At 52.0% G+C, this 13,798-nt stretch overlaps 7 protein-coding genes across 7 annotated transcripts; 4 read left to right on the plus strand and 3 right to left on the minus strand.

Moving 5' to 3' along the window:
• Positions 1–840: 840 nt before the first annotated feature.
• BO97DRAFT_435800 (transcription factor domain-containing protein) lies at positions 841–2,723 on the plus strand (the record flags this gene model as incomplete). Its single annotated transcript, XM_025697751.1, has 2 exons — positions 841–2,509; positions 2,560–2,723. The coding sequence occupies 2 exons, from the start codon at positions 841–843 to the stop codon at positions 2,721–2,723; spliced, it is 1,833 nt and encodes a 610-aa protein (XP_025549822.1).
• On the minus strand, positions 2,560–3,887 carry BO97DRAFT_406700 (2-deoxyribose-5-phosphate aldolase). Its single transcript, XM_025695466.1, has one exon. The coding sequence runs from the start codon at positions 3,577–3,579 to the stop codon at positions 2,794–2,796; it is 786 nt and encodes a 261-aa protein (XP_025549823.1). The 5' UTR covers positions 3,580–3,887; the 3' UTR covers positions 2,560–2,793.
• Positions 3,888–5,273: 1,386 nt separating this feature from the next.
• BO97DRAFT_348793 (peroxiredoxin-like family protein) lies at positions 5,274–6,004 on the plus strand (the record flags this gene model as incomplete). The annotated part of the gene is made up of 2 exons (XM_025691900.1): positions 5,274–5,442; positions 5,514–6,004. 2 exons carry the CDS (start codon positions 5,274–5,276, stop codon positions 6,002–6,004), a joined length of 660 nt encoding a protein of 219 aa, XP_025549824.1.
• A 952-nt stretch (positions 6,005–6,956) lies between these two features.
• On the minus strand, positions 6,957–7,346 carry BO97DRAFT_312185 (2EXR domain-containing protein; the record flags this gene model as incomplete). The annotated part of the gene is made up of 1 exon (XM_025691231.1): positions 6,957–7,346. A coding segment is annotated over one exon (390 nt), but the record flags the coding sequence as incomplete, so codon positions are not given.
• A 1,177-nt stretch (positions 7,347–8,523) lies between these two features.
• On the minus strand, positions 8,524–11,148 carry BO97DRAFT_455058 (Six-hairpin glycosidase; the record flags this gene model as incomplete). The annotated part of the gene is made up of 2 exons (XM_025699129.1): positions 8,524–11,020; positions 11,072–11,148. The coding sequence occupies 2 exons, from the start codon at positions 11,146–11,148 to the stop codon at positions 8,524–8,526; spliced, it is 2,574 nt and encodes an 857-aa protein (XP_025549826.1).
• An 830-nt stretch (positions 11,149–11,978) lies between these two features.
• BO97DRAFT_455060 (uncharacterized protein) lies at positions 11,979–12,590 on the plus strand (the record flags this gene model as incomplete). Its single annotated transcript, XM_025699130.1, has 1 exon — positions 11,979–12,590. The coding sequence occupies one exon, from the start codon at positions 11,979–11,981 to the stop codon at positions 12,540–12,542; it is 564 nt and encodes a 187-aa protein (XP_025549827.1). The 3' UTR covers positions 12,543–12,590.
• A 537-nt stretch (positions 12,591–13,127) lies between these two features.
• Positions 13,128–13,655, plus strand: BO97DRAFT_426183 (uncharacterized protein; the record flags this gene model as incomplete). The annotated part of the gene is made up of 1 exon (XM_025697113.1): positions 13,128–13,655. One exon carries the CDS (start codon positions 13,128–13,130, stop codon positions 13,653–13,655), a length of 528 nt encoding a protein of 175 aa, XP_025549828.1.
• Positions 13,656–13,798: the final 143 nt, after the last annotated feature.

Raw genomic sequence — 13,798 nt, forward strand, 5'->3', positions numbered from 1 at the left:
AAGATGACATTACACTGTATTGGGAAGGTCATCCGGTGGCCGACTGGCCGAATCCAGAACTACTCTTTTCGCGACTCCAGGTTCATGTCCACGGGTTCTGCGCTACATTAACACACCACTCACTATGCAATCATACCCACCTTGACAACAGGACATTATCGCTCACTTATAGCGATACAATTTAGAGGGCAGTCGAGATCCACTCAATGCAGGCCTCCAGCAACAAAGTCCTCAGCGCGTGCCAGCGCTGTCGACGCCAGAAGTTGAAGGTAAGCGCACGGTCGGGAAATCCCCATTTCTGGGCTATATATTAATGGGCTTGCAAGTGCGATACTCATCGGCCCTGCACTCTTTGCATCAGGGCTGGAGCTCGCTGCTTGCCGGGGTCGACCACGCGGTGGAGGCCTTACCAGCCCACAGCTGCGCCTTCTCTGCGCAGACGGCAACAACAAGATGAGGCAGCCCAGCCCCACCAGAAAGTCATATACGATACCGCTCAACATCCTGATCAGGTATCTGAGCCTGCAAGGGTAAACGAGCACGAGGACTCTTGGAAATCAAGCTCTATGCTATCTTTGGTGGATGGGGTAAGTCCTTGTATGGTTCGATACGCGCCTAGACGGCTCAACTTTATAGGCATTTCACTTGCACCACACGAATGTGCCACAAGATCGCACAACAACTGCTCTTCCAGGAAGTTATGTACGGCAGGAGAGTCCGTTGGCTACGGACGCCCAAGGCGGTCTCTCGCGTTCCTCACTAGGCAGAGATACTCCTTCATCAACGCGACAATATCTCCACGGTTTTCTGTCCTTGCCTACCACGGAGCTACTCTCTTTGATGCCCCCGTTTGATGCCGCCAGCTTGCTTGTCGACACTTATTTTGACCGAGTGCACTGGTTCATGCTAATTTTCCAACAAGACGAATTCCGTCGGCGATGGCCGAAGCTCTATCAACGCCAACCTGGCCGAGCAGCAGATCATTCCTCGAACGCTGCATTCTTGAGCACATTTCTAGTGGTGATTGCCATCGGACTTCATTACGTCGGCCCCTACCGGCAAGCACTGTTGGTCAAACACGGCGTGGACTCAAGCCTGAAAGATCGTATCTTGTCAACGGTAAAAGCCAAGCTCTTGGATGTCATGTCGCTCGGCTCACTCGAAGCAGCGCAGACCTGCGTGCTGCTCGGAACCTATTACTTGTATCATGGCTCCCCTCGCCTGGCATGGCCTGTATGCGGCTGTGGACTTCGAATCGCCCAGGCGTTGCACTTGCATCACCGGCTGAGGCTTCCGGGATCACCTCATTTCCGCCAGCAGTATGAAACACGGAAGCGGTGTTGGTGGGCGATCTACGAAATTGAGACCTTTTCAGCCGTAGTGTACGGCTATCCTCACAGTATTCGGGATGCCGATTGTGATGTAGAGCCCTTGGATCCATCAGCGAAGTTACATGTCGTTCAATCTCCGAGCACATTTGACGAACCTCTAGCGTGTCAGACAACGTTATTGTCCTACAAATACTTCATGTCTAAATTGTCCGTGATAACGAAAGCAGCCTTAAACGAGCTTTATCGCACTAAGTCTTCGCCATCAGAAGACGAGACATTCTCGCGATCGCGATTGGACTTGCAAGACACTCTACGAGCAGTGGCCAAATACAATGGTCGCTTACAACAATGGCGAACTGAAGTCCCTCTTGATCTGCAATGGGACCATGTTGCTGGCCAAGCCAATTACTCGAGTCCGGAAGAAATTGATTGTGACATTGGCGCTTCGGGGCCTCGCTTTCAGAACCATATCTATCAACTCCAGGCCCTGGCTTTGATGCTCGCATTTGAAAATGCCATGATTCTTACACACCGCCCACTTCTCTCCTACAGAATGCGAAATACGAACGAGGCCGGGGTTCTCCCAGACAACTCCGGACGAGCAGACTCGTCTACGCCCAACTCTTTCGCCTCGTCACTAGAGGCATGCCGCGCTGCCGCTCTTAGAATGTCTTCTATCCAGTCGAGTCCAGTGGTCAAACTTGTCGCCGAAACCTACGCGGTGACATTCGTCAGTATACACACTTTCACTGCCGGGATCACCCTGGGTATTCTGTGTAGCATGGATCCGTTGAATCCGCAGTCCAGCATCTCCAAAGTAGGACTCCAGAGGGCGATGGAGACTCTGGAGGATTTGAGGTCACGATCGGTGGTGGCAGAGCAAGGAGTAGACATTCTTCAACGACTGACCCAGCTAGTAATTCAGAAAGAGTTAGATGTCATGCTAGGTAAGGGTAAGCGTGCGGAGACCTCGCTGTCAAGCGCCACGACGGAATCGTTCAGTTATGCTTCAGGGAATGAACCACAAGCTCTCTCTAAGAGCGGCACATCTCCGGGTACTGTATCAGGCGACATTATACAACCTGATCATCCTACTGTCGACATTGCATCGAATTTCGCCACCTTCCATTTTACTCCCGATCCTGCGCTAACAGACGCACTACATGATTTTGATCAAGGTTATATTATTGATTCATCTAGCAGACTACTGAACTGACGTCTTAGACAGCATTGCTATCTTATGCACCCCAACCTGAGGGAGGGGCCGAAGAAACCGCAGAGAACCCGTTTCTGTGGCCGCCAACTTTAGACGGTTTCCCTATCTTGGAGCAGACATGGATGTGGGATCTTGAGAATGATGCATTCGCTGGCGAAGAAGTTAAACACCCATAGCGACATGAAGACTACCCGCGAATCACCTTGCACCTATAACACATGAAGGAAGAAAGGCCATAACAAACTCCTAGTAGCCACCTGTGCTTCCCTCCTCGACCATGGGCTTGAAAGCAACTTCGACGGGCTCATTGCCAATACCACGCTTCTTCGCCTCCTCGAGAATCGCCACCGTCGCCGTGGCACCGATGCGAGTGACGCCTAGGCTCATCACATGCAGCAGATCGTCCAATGTTCTCACGCCTCCCGCCGCCTTGATCTGTACCTTCGCGCCACTCTTCTCCCTCATCAGCTTGAGATCCTTAGCGGTCGCACCCTTGTAATTGTACGAGCCATCGCTCTGCTTGACAAACCCATAGCCTGTCGAGGTCTTGACAAAGGCAACATCGAGCTGCGTGCAGACCTCACACAGCCGGGCAATATGCTCGGCTTGCAGGTAATCATTCTCAAAGATGACTTTGAGGATCGCGCCGTTGGCGGTTACGGCTTCGTTGATCTGCCTGATCTCCTCGGTGACGTACTCCCAGTCCCCGCTGAGGACCTTGCCGACGTTGACGACCATATCGATCTCATTTCCGCCCGCCTTCACTGCAGCAGTGGCTTCAAGGACCTTGATTTCCGTGGTGCTGTTGCCGTGCGGGAAGCCGATGACTGGGCAGACTAGGACGTCCGAGCCGGCGAGCTCTTCCTTTGCTAGCGGAATGAGGTAGGGCTTGACGCAGGCAGTTGCCACGTGGTTGTCGCGGGCGATCTTCAGGCCGGCTAGGATGTCGGCATCTGTCATCGTTGGGTGTAGGAGGGAGTGGTCGATCATCTTCGCTAGCTGGGGTAGGGTCACGGTGATCGTGTTCGACATGATTGTGGTGGGATTTGGAAGCTGATGGCGACGAAGTGTTATGATGATATACGATGTTTTGTGACGTCTGTCAGGCACCGGTGGTGAGATACTTATACATCGTCGTTTGCTCGCATGGGGCGGTTGTGTGCGGTGGAAGACCTTCCTGATGCGGTAATTCGCTCCACCGGCGCATATTGCCGGCAGTCCTTTTTACATCGGGAGCTCCAGTGTCTTTTCAACCTCCTCTTTCCCACTCCCATACCTTGCTTACGGTCAGTCTGATGAGAGGTGAACGAATAAAAATTCTGAACAGTCCTTTCGGCGCCCTGACCGTTGACTAGAGGGGATATCACAAACTACTGATTTTTCCCTTCATCGGGATGGCAATTTGTATGGTAGTAACAGGTGGTGTCACCTCACCAACCTCAATTTTCTTGGCTATATGCAGTCCGCGGGATGTCTATTACGGATCTACTTCCTCTTCCTCGAGATATAGAGTCCCCACCTGTAGGCTGTCAAAAACCTATTCCTCGACTGTCGCAAAATCCTATATCCAGTCGAAGCAGCCCGGGAGCTCTGGAAACGATATCCGGAACTCGCCCTCCCTGAGAATGGTGGTGGGCGCTTACAGCTGGATGATAAGCAGACCGAGGAGCACCACGAGTACATGGCGTAGACATTCCGCTGCGCTATGCGGGACTTGGTCGAGTTAGGCTGTCTGTGCAAGGCAGAGAGTTATCCATGCGTGTACATACAGATACAGCGTTTTTCGGTGGGCTGTTGGGCCTCGAATAGGTTGCGGTTTCCTGGGGTTTCAGGCTAGGGGTAAGGACAGGGATCAGGGCTCTCTTTGACGGATGGGAATTGCTTCAGCTCTGCACCTGGAGGGCAATCTAAATCTCTTTGTGTTCTTTGGGTTCTGTACAGCCTGTTGATGTTCCGAGATTTGATCCAGGTTCTCGGTGGCGGTAGCTGAATCCGAAAGAGTCGGGTTACCCGATCATCATGATTGTACCATGTTCTTTCCAAGTTTAAATCCTTCGTCGCAGCCCGGAAAAGCCGAGAAAATCCCTGCCTCCAGTATTTGCCCCTTGAGGATGCGGTTAGGGCTCGGCAAATGGACCGTTTGTCGTCTATCTCCCCTTAGAGGAGCAATGCACTATTTTACCGTAAGACATAAAAGATCTTTTCAAGTAATCTCAGGAGATGTGTAATCTCAGGGGACGATGAAAGAAACCTCTAATAAATCACGATCTATCGCTTATAGGCCCTGAGATACAATTTCAAATCGCTTATCAATGCAAAGCCGAGAAAGTCCGACAGTAATAAAGCATCGTCTCAACGACCATATGCGGGAGTCCGCCCTTCTTTGTAATCATTTCAAATTCAATAGCTGCAAGTGCCTGGAGGCGAACAAAGGCCTGGATCATGCTCGGAGAGCTCTCAATGGCTAGAACGAAGGGGCTTCCTCAGTCTAACCACGGATCTCTCCAGAAACCAACGGCGATGACATCACGACTCGAAGCCAAGCTCATTGTCCCATGTCTTATACCCCACGCAGCGGAGACATTTCCCCACGCCACTATCATTGACAGAGAGAAATCGACAAAGCCAAGAATCCAGTATAACAACAACCCTGCCTGCCCACCGTGACCCCAGCAAATTGTCAACAAGAACAAGAACAACCACCATCACCACAAAAACATGCGACCATGTCCACCGAGCACATCATCCCGAATCCAAGTCCCAAGGAGACAACCGACGGAGAGGATCTATACGAAGCCTACGAGATCGAGCTACAGTCCTCAGTGGGGAATACGATCCGCTTCGGGGACCTGATAGCAGGCAAGGGCTCAAACATCACGACGCTGGTGATTTTCAGTGCGTATACCTCCCGCCCTACACCCCCCGCTCCCTCAACCTTATCCTAACGAAACACCGAAAATACAAAGTCCGACACTTCTTCTGTATCTACGACCAAGACTACGTCCGCACCGTCTCCAACCATCTCACAGACTCCATCCTCAACACCCTCCCGGTTACGGCAGGTCCGTCGCAGGTAATCATCATCGGCTGCGGCGACCCCGCGCGCATCGTGCCCTACGTCGCCGAGACGGCGGCCACACTCCCCGTCTACACCGACCCCACCGGCAAGCTCTACTCCAAGCTGCACATGAAGCGCAACGTCACGGGCATCACGCGTCCGCCTTCGTACACGGAGGTCTCGTTTCTCAGGGCCCTCGGCCGTACGCTGAAGCAGATGTTTCGGACGGGGGGGTTGATCAGGGCGTTTCGCGGTGGCCCGTGGAATTTGAATGGGGGCGAGTGGGTGTTTCGTAAGGGTAGGTGTGTGTTTGTGCATCGCATGGAGAGTATCGGCGATCATTTGACGGCGCAGCAGTTGTTGGAGGTTCTGGGGCAGGAGGGTGGGGGGACGGAATAGGTTTCGGTCTGGGGGTTTCTGGGGGTAAATTTGGGGCTGGAGGTGCCGGGGTTATGAGAGTTGGGTGGTTTGGTCGGTGGGTTTGGGCTTGCTATATACCCCTTGTTAACTCTTGTCTACTACTGAAATGTGGATTGTGTGGTTTGGTTGGATATCTGCTGTGTTGTGTAGAGATGTGGTAGTCATGTTACCTTGATACCGTCTACTGGACCGTGCTGGGTAGCTCTTACATCTCTCTGCCCATCATTCTTCATGCATTCTCGATCGGGCGAATTGGATAACAGATTTGAGCTCCTCCAGAGAATACTCTTCTCTGCGAAATACGTATGCAATTAAAAACGCCATATGATTGTGAGCGCATTTAAACAATCAAATACAACTATTCCATTACCTCTGGGGGACATGTTGGCATTGACCAGACGTATGGGACAGCATCGGTCTTATGCAGAGAGCAAGATCGAAAGCATCATGCAACCTGCCGAAAGCAATCCCCTCATCTCTTGACGGCAAGGACAGGCTTTATGAGGAGGCGATGTTTATGGATCCTATTCCACTCCTCGAGTTCCCAGGGGGGCATTTCACTTCTCATGAACGAGATTAAACATTCCCGTGCTCTAAGTAGATCTTGATTGAGATTCTCATGGGCGGCAGATCTTGTGAGTATCCATGTGTCGTTGTCGGGGTCCCAAAAAAGTAGCGGCGAGTCTTGTAATTCCGTCAACTCCCACCTTTCATGCAGGTTCATATCCTTTGTCAATGGTTGCGAAGTCGACAACTCATTCACAACGACAGAAAACTGTCTACAACATGAACTCCCGCCGATATCGATTACAGAATCCAAAAAATTGAATTTCTCAGAGAAAACTTCGGCTTTGGGGACTGCAATATGCGAAAAGGATTCGATATGATGGATTCTGTTTCCAAGTTCCAGGTGGCCTGGCGCATCAGATCCTTCGTATATCTCAGATGGAAGATCTAGGTAGTCCTGGGACGAGAGATAGAGCGCGTCGTGATTGGGGTCAAAGAGGCGAATGAAAGAGAAGGACATGGTGGCGGTGTTGAAACGAATTTCGATTTTGGGCTGCTTTTCAATCCAGCGCAAGGCCACCGCGTGAGCTTCGCGGTTCACCAGGAATGGCGGCACTTCGACTTCAAGATAACCGAATGAACGCGAGTCAAACTCAAACTTGACATATTCTTGATTAGTTGTGGGGTCGGTTTGTAGCTTCCAGCGTGGCTTTCTCCAGACATGATTCCTCCAGAAGTACAGATGCTTTCCGGTCGTGTCAGGTAGAGCAGCCTCCCAGATCATGAGGCGGAGCTCGGTGGGAAGGCGAGAGAAGGAAACGTCGACTGCTGGGGTTGACATGGAGGAGTTGGAGGTCGCTGGAGGAGAGTTGGCAGAGAAGGTAAGGGTCTTTGGGTTTCGAGGCGTGATGGAGATGGATGATGAAGAATGACTGCTTAAAGATGTGCGAGAGTGGAGGGATGAAGCAGGAAGAACAAGTCAACAACGTTCCGGGTATGGTTATTTAAGCCTACTTCTCGACAGTGTGAAATTCGAATCACGGTGTGTGTTTGTGTAAGTGAATGGAAGTCGCTTAAATAACAACACATTAAACCAGGCTGGATTCCCCACCGGTGTTATGATTTTGTTTTATGGTGAATTACCTATTCACTCCTGGCCCAGAAACATGCCAGACTAGGCAACTCCCTCGACTGTCTCTGCCTGAGCCTTGACATCTCCATCACGTTCCTCCCCCACTCCCTTTACTTCCGGAGTCGACTGTTCTCCCATAACGTTCAGGTCTTTTGCTTTCCGTGTGTGTGGCCACTGCACCAGTCGTAGGGTGCACAGTGGCGCCCCCGGATATAGCGGACAACCAGCATACTACCACCGCGCTTGGTGTGTTGGCCAAGACTGCGAAGTGAGAGGGTGAAGATGATGGCGAAACAGGCCTTTGATTATGATCAGTCAATTGGATGGTCGAAGACAAACAATCGAGTGCGATGAAGTGAAACGTACGGTACACTTTCGAAGCACAGTACAAGAATGAACATGGTGACGCTGGTAACGCCACTGGTAAGCGTGGCGGCCAGGCCAAAGAATGTTGGCACGCAAGGATTAGCTTCAGAGCGTCATAGATAGGCCAGATGTTTTATATGAAGGCACCATGAAGCTAAAATGTTTGTTTGCTGGTAAAAAGGTATGATAGAGTGTCGACACTAACGGAATTGGTGAGACGCGAGATAATTGAGGGAAAGAACCAAAATATCAGGCGTCAAATCAGGATTTATGGCAGCTGCGATACACTTCTCTCAAGCCGTCCTTGTCAGGCGATTGCTCATGATTGATACGATGGCCCACGTTCAGAAGATCTGCAGGTTAGTTCTTATCTACAGTTTCTCATTTCTAGGCATTAGGCTTCATTTAATCTTTCTCTATCATTCCGAGATCCCGAGTATGTACAGTCATGCTGACCAACCTCGCCATATCGCATGTACATGGGTCGAATAGTCTATTGTAAGGACACACGAACATCAGCGCAGGATCCACTGCTGACCGCAATTTCAACCTGGCTCTTGTTGGCTTCTGTCTTCCCATCCACCGTGTATGACTTGACGGCAAACGGCAAGCTAATGACACCCTTGGTCTGCTTCGGCCCACAAACCTGCAGCTGCAGACTCTTCTTGTTGGAACCGCTCAACCGCCAGCTGGCCTGGATCGATCCTCGCGGAGTGGGTACGCGGCCTCGAGCCCACGAAACATTCACATCCAGGATTGCCGGCTGGAAAGTCCAGGTAGCGAACCCGGGAGACGTGGGTTGAACCCCAAGAACATACTCCGAAAAGACAAACGTAGGAGCGCCGCCCCAAGGATGGGCATGCGAGGTATATAAGTCCAGACCGGGGCGGCCGTCGGGGTAGAGGTATTCCCACGCTGTTCCTGTGTAGTACTGATCCTCGGTGACCATTGCCGCCCACAGCTGATCCAATAACACGCTAATGGCAGTGGTCCGTTCGGCCGATGCTTTCGCGCTGTCGCGACTGGCTTGGAAAAGCGCCTCGAGCAGGAATCCCGACAGGAACGGAGCAAGGTTGGTGCTCGAAGAATTGGCGGTCGATGTCGAGCTCTTGTAACCGATTCCGAGGCGGAGCGATGATAGAGCGGCAATCGTAGATTGGGTCTGGGTCACATTTGCGATTCCAGACAGGATCACCCACGCGCTGCCTGCAATGGCCTGTTCGTCCAGAGTGTTGATGTCGACGCCGTACGTCCCCAGTTGCGGGTTCCAGAGCTGCTGATTGACAGCCTCTTTGATAGACTCGGCATGGTGTGTCCACGACTTAGCTGAGTCGGTCGCATTCACAGCAGCAGCAAGATTGGCCATTTCAGCCAGAGTATACGCGAGCAAAGCCGACGGGGCAGTGCCATTGCTTGATCCGGTGAAAAATGCCCCGATGTTGCCAGTCACGGCAAGGCCAGTTTGCTCGTCGATGAGCTGCACAACCGCTTCCACGCCCCTTTCAATCTGTGACCAATACTTTTGGATGAAGGCACGGTCGTCGGAGTGTTTGTAGTATCCAGCCACGGCTGCCAGGGTGAAGAACTGGTAGTCGAGCAAACCAAAGGAACTGTATACATCGGTGTACTTGGCAGACTGTCCCATTTGCGGGGACATGCTGAAGAGCCCGTCATATACCGAGGAACTAGTTGCCTGGCGATCGATCAAATACTCCAGAGTGCCCGAGATAAAGTCATCGCGACCTGTACTGGTCTGGACGATCCGATGGGTAGGGAAGAAATCGCCCGACCACACGAGTCGGTCGCGCTTAGCACCGTCCAGACAAATCGAGTGGGTGTTGGGCAAGACACCATATTCTTCCAGCACTGAGTCCGATGTCATCGAGTTGTGGTAGAGTAAGGTGCCATTCTGAGCATGCACCTCGACATCCTTCACCAGTGCCACCTGGTCCTGGTACGGGCCAAAGCCCCAAGTGCCGCCCGTCAGACTGCCCGAACCGCCGATTGAGCCCGTTGGGGTCTGCAGAGTAGCCAAGGGGACAAAGATCTCGGTTTCATTGACTGTCACCCCATAGCCGGTGGCATTGATAAAGGTGAAAATCCGGTACCATTCATCCTCTTTGACGTCGAATGGGATGGGGTAGTAGTTGACTTTGCCTGAGGTGAGAGAAATCTGGTTGACCAGATTCCAGCCATAGCCCACCGCCAGGGAGTTGGGCGGCACCACCGTCTTGTTGACGTTGACAAAGGTTGACTCTTGGGGATATTCGCTGGTCAGGACGAAGTAGGCGCCGTAACCCGCCACTCCAGCGACGACCTTCCAGCCGGTACCGCCCCGGATGATCTTGGTATCGAACGCCAAGGTGTAGTTGTCGAACGAGGCTCCCTTGACCGATTGGGCAGGTTGCTGGCCTCGCAGATACACTCCATCCTCGGCGATTTCCCATGTGGAGGGTGCTGCACCGGCTGCAATGCATGCTTGTTGCACCGTCCGGGCACCCAGAGCCCAGATTTCATTATACAAGCTGTTCGACGACTCGAAATACCCCGGCAGCTGGTCCACGGCAGTCCGATCGTTCAAGGATCGTAATCCAGCCCCGCAGATGCGAATCGTACCGTTTGTGAGAAGCTTTAGATATTGCCAGCGTTGGCCTCCTTGGATGAAGGGGGACTCGACGCGCCCGGTAGAAGTGACGTTGAACGTCTCGACGCGGAAAGTGTTGGAGAGGCCATTGGCGAAGTCAAACGGACCATCTCCAAAGGGTTCACTCAATCCAGTGTACGGCTCACTGTACTTTGCCTCGATTTGAACAGCAGAAGTGATGCTGTCAACATCGAAGAATGGAAATCCCGCAGCCTCGGTGCCGTAGTCTAATGTGACCAACGGACTCTGCTGGTCGAGGGTAAAGCAGGAGGATTGCGCGTGGCTGGTATAATCCCGAAAACCAGCATTGGTCCGGTAACGTGTAGGGCGTACGATCGTCTCACTACTGCAGGATTAGTTCATCTTTGTGGTGTGTAATTGGCGCCATTGGCTGTACCTTTGAGCATTGACTAGGGGGGTCAGGACTAAACTGCCCCAGAGCACCGGAGCAACCAATCCCAAGTACGACGGCATCTTCCGCCACAACGCACCTTCTTTGTATTTCAGATTAAGAGAAGAGAAGAAAATTCTTCAGTCCAAATTATAAGAGCCAGAGCAGATCGGAAGCTGAAGTGGACACTCAATTCTTACCGAGGCGCGGGGGATGTTTTCGTGGGGAAACGCGGGGTATCCCTGCCCGAATCCCGCTCATGGCGGGTTAATGCCCCCCGATGGCATCCAGCTTGGCTCTTGGCATGATATTCTCCCCAAAGAAGTGCAGCTGAATTGTGATTTCTATGCCGAAGTTATAGCATATAGTACCTGCTAGCCGCGGATCTCATCCGATGTAGGAACAGTCCTAGCTGATGTGTCCTTCAATGTGGGCAGATGGCCTGGTGAGGGCCATCGGATGCAAGAATGATGCTTCGATGGACTATCTTAAACACTCTAGACAGGTACAACAGTCATCCCATAACTGAGAATTGGCCGGTATCAGCAAGTAATCTCACTAATATGGACAAAAGCAGGCAGAAAGTACGCCCGACTATAGGATGTTAACTTATGAAGTCAGTATGATATTCACTCCTCCAGGATAGTGGCCACTGGAACAGTACTCAAGCTGGACATGCCACGTCCCAAATCTATTCACTCCTAACTGTCCATGTCAGCTAATCTTTTCCTCGGTGTTCAACTTCTTGTTTACCTTCCTTCTCGCCGTGTTACCTTCAACCTTGAGACTCATTTTCCGAGCCATCACACCACTAACCTCATCCACCCAATTTCACCTATTTCTCTTTGACTACCCTCCTTCGCGAGATACCTTATTATCCAAGACTTGCATCTCAAGTACAATCAACCCAAAAATGCCTGTAGCCCGGCCTCCCCCGAAAAACGCGCACAAGCACCTGTCAGCGCCTTACCCATCTGCCAACCCAGCTTCCAATCAACATGCTCAGGCGGTGGTTCCCGAAAGCACCGGGGACAACCTCAGATCAGGCTCCCACGTGAATGAAAAAGCGCAGGGTCATGTCAGCCAAACCGCAGCTCGCTCCTGGGTCGCCGCCGCCCGCGAGATCCTGAAAGCCGGCGACACTGCGCAGAAGCAGGAATACGGCGAGCAGGCCGCTCATCAGACCCAGATTCAGCACATTCATCTCAAGCTTGAAAATCTCGCTCTGGAGACCAAGGAACTGGTGACCAGTCTGGACCAGTTGACCAGGGATATCAAGCGTCAGAGAGCCAAGCTGGAGCGGCTGTGTAAGGATTTGAAGATGGCGAATACCGAGATCTCGCCGAAGACCTACAATGCTGTGTGGAAGGCTTATCGGGCTGCTGTCTATGCTTTGCTTGATGCGCATAAAGATGATGAGGAGGGATGTGCTATGGTCAAGAAGGAGTTAGAAGCGTTGGATGATGTCCACCATTAGGTGGATGAGGATGGGATTACGAATCGTGCAGTTGGAGATGCTTTCATCCATGGGGTACGTCTGTCAGAAGGCTTCCTTACGCAGTCTGTGATTATGGTTGACTGGGTGTTGCTTTTCTGCGATAAATCAAGCATGTATGGCAGAGCAATGCCGGAGTGGTATCAGCGCTCCTATTAACTTCAACAATGTATGACCAAATCAAACTAACAAACAGTATCAGGCAGCCAAAATCAACCTGTAGCCTTCTTGTCGATATTCACACTGCAATATCCCTTCACTCAATCATAATTCCTGAGGCACGACTTCTAAACATAGCTCTAAGTCCAGTGCAACTCCCGCCTACTATCCAGGACATTCATTCACTCTGCACCGTTTCTACAAACGCCCGTCCCGTCAGCTTTTTCGAAGATATGAAGATATAAATAAGCACTTACCCTCTCTTTCTCCCCGTCTCCACCCCCAACCTCCTCACTGACCCCAACTACCATTCAACCCAGAACCATCAAATCCATCCTCACCACTCCATACTCAACCAACCCTCCACGCAACCACCACCCACCTCAAAACAACCACCGCCTCGAACTGATGGCTCCCAAGAAATCCCGCACCGCCGCAAAGGAACCCCGCGGCCGCCCCCGAACCACAAGGGCAAACTCCACCCCCAAGCGCAATGCTCCGCAACTCAGAAACTCGAAGCCCAAAAACCCGAAGATCAAGCAGACACCGAGCGCCAGTGCTTGCCCCATAGCAGCGAAGATCCAGTCAGCAGCGGCCTGTCTCGCAGCGCTGCAGGACAAGTTCGACGAGATGCACTCGGAGATGATCGCTCATATCGCCAGGTTGAATACGTTGGCCTCGAATGTGAATGAAGCGTTGGCGGTTGGGTTGACCGTCGAATTACCTGATAAGATTTTGGATGCGGAGGAGAAGATGTTGGAGGGATTTAGGGCTATGGCGGTGGGCGTTGCTGGGCAGTTGGGTGAGATTCATGGTTTGGCGGATGAGGATGATATGGTTGCGGATGAGAAGGAGGATGATCCTGCTGCTGAGGTGGTGGGTGAGATGGACGCGGAATATGAGCTTGAAGAAGCGGAGGAGTTCGTGGAGTATTAGGGAGGGTCGAGGTGGTGTTGTTGTCTGGGATTAGGCGAGGACAGCTGTTTCCAATGGCTCTCTGGTGGAAGTGGACTGGTGTTCAGGCCTGATGCATCAATAATGCTGTTTGTAGGGGAGCTGGATGAAGTTTCATGTTTTAT

This window comes from Aspergillus homomorphus, assembly GCF_003184865.1.
Source record: "Aspergillus homomorphus CBS 101889 unplaced genomic scaffold BO97scaffold_27, whole genome shotgun sequence".
NCBI classification, from domain to species: Eukaryota; Fungi; Ascomycota; class Eurotiomycetes; order Eurotiales; family Aspergillaceae; genus Aspergillus; species Aspergillus homomorphus.

Bases quoted from the DNA above. Each gene is read 5' to 3' on its own strand.
- BO97DRAFT_406700 (XM_025695466.1), bottom strand. From the start codon at position 3,579: ATGTCGAACACGATCACCGTGACCCTACCCCAGCTAGCGAAGATGATC.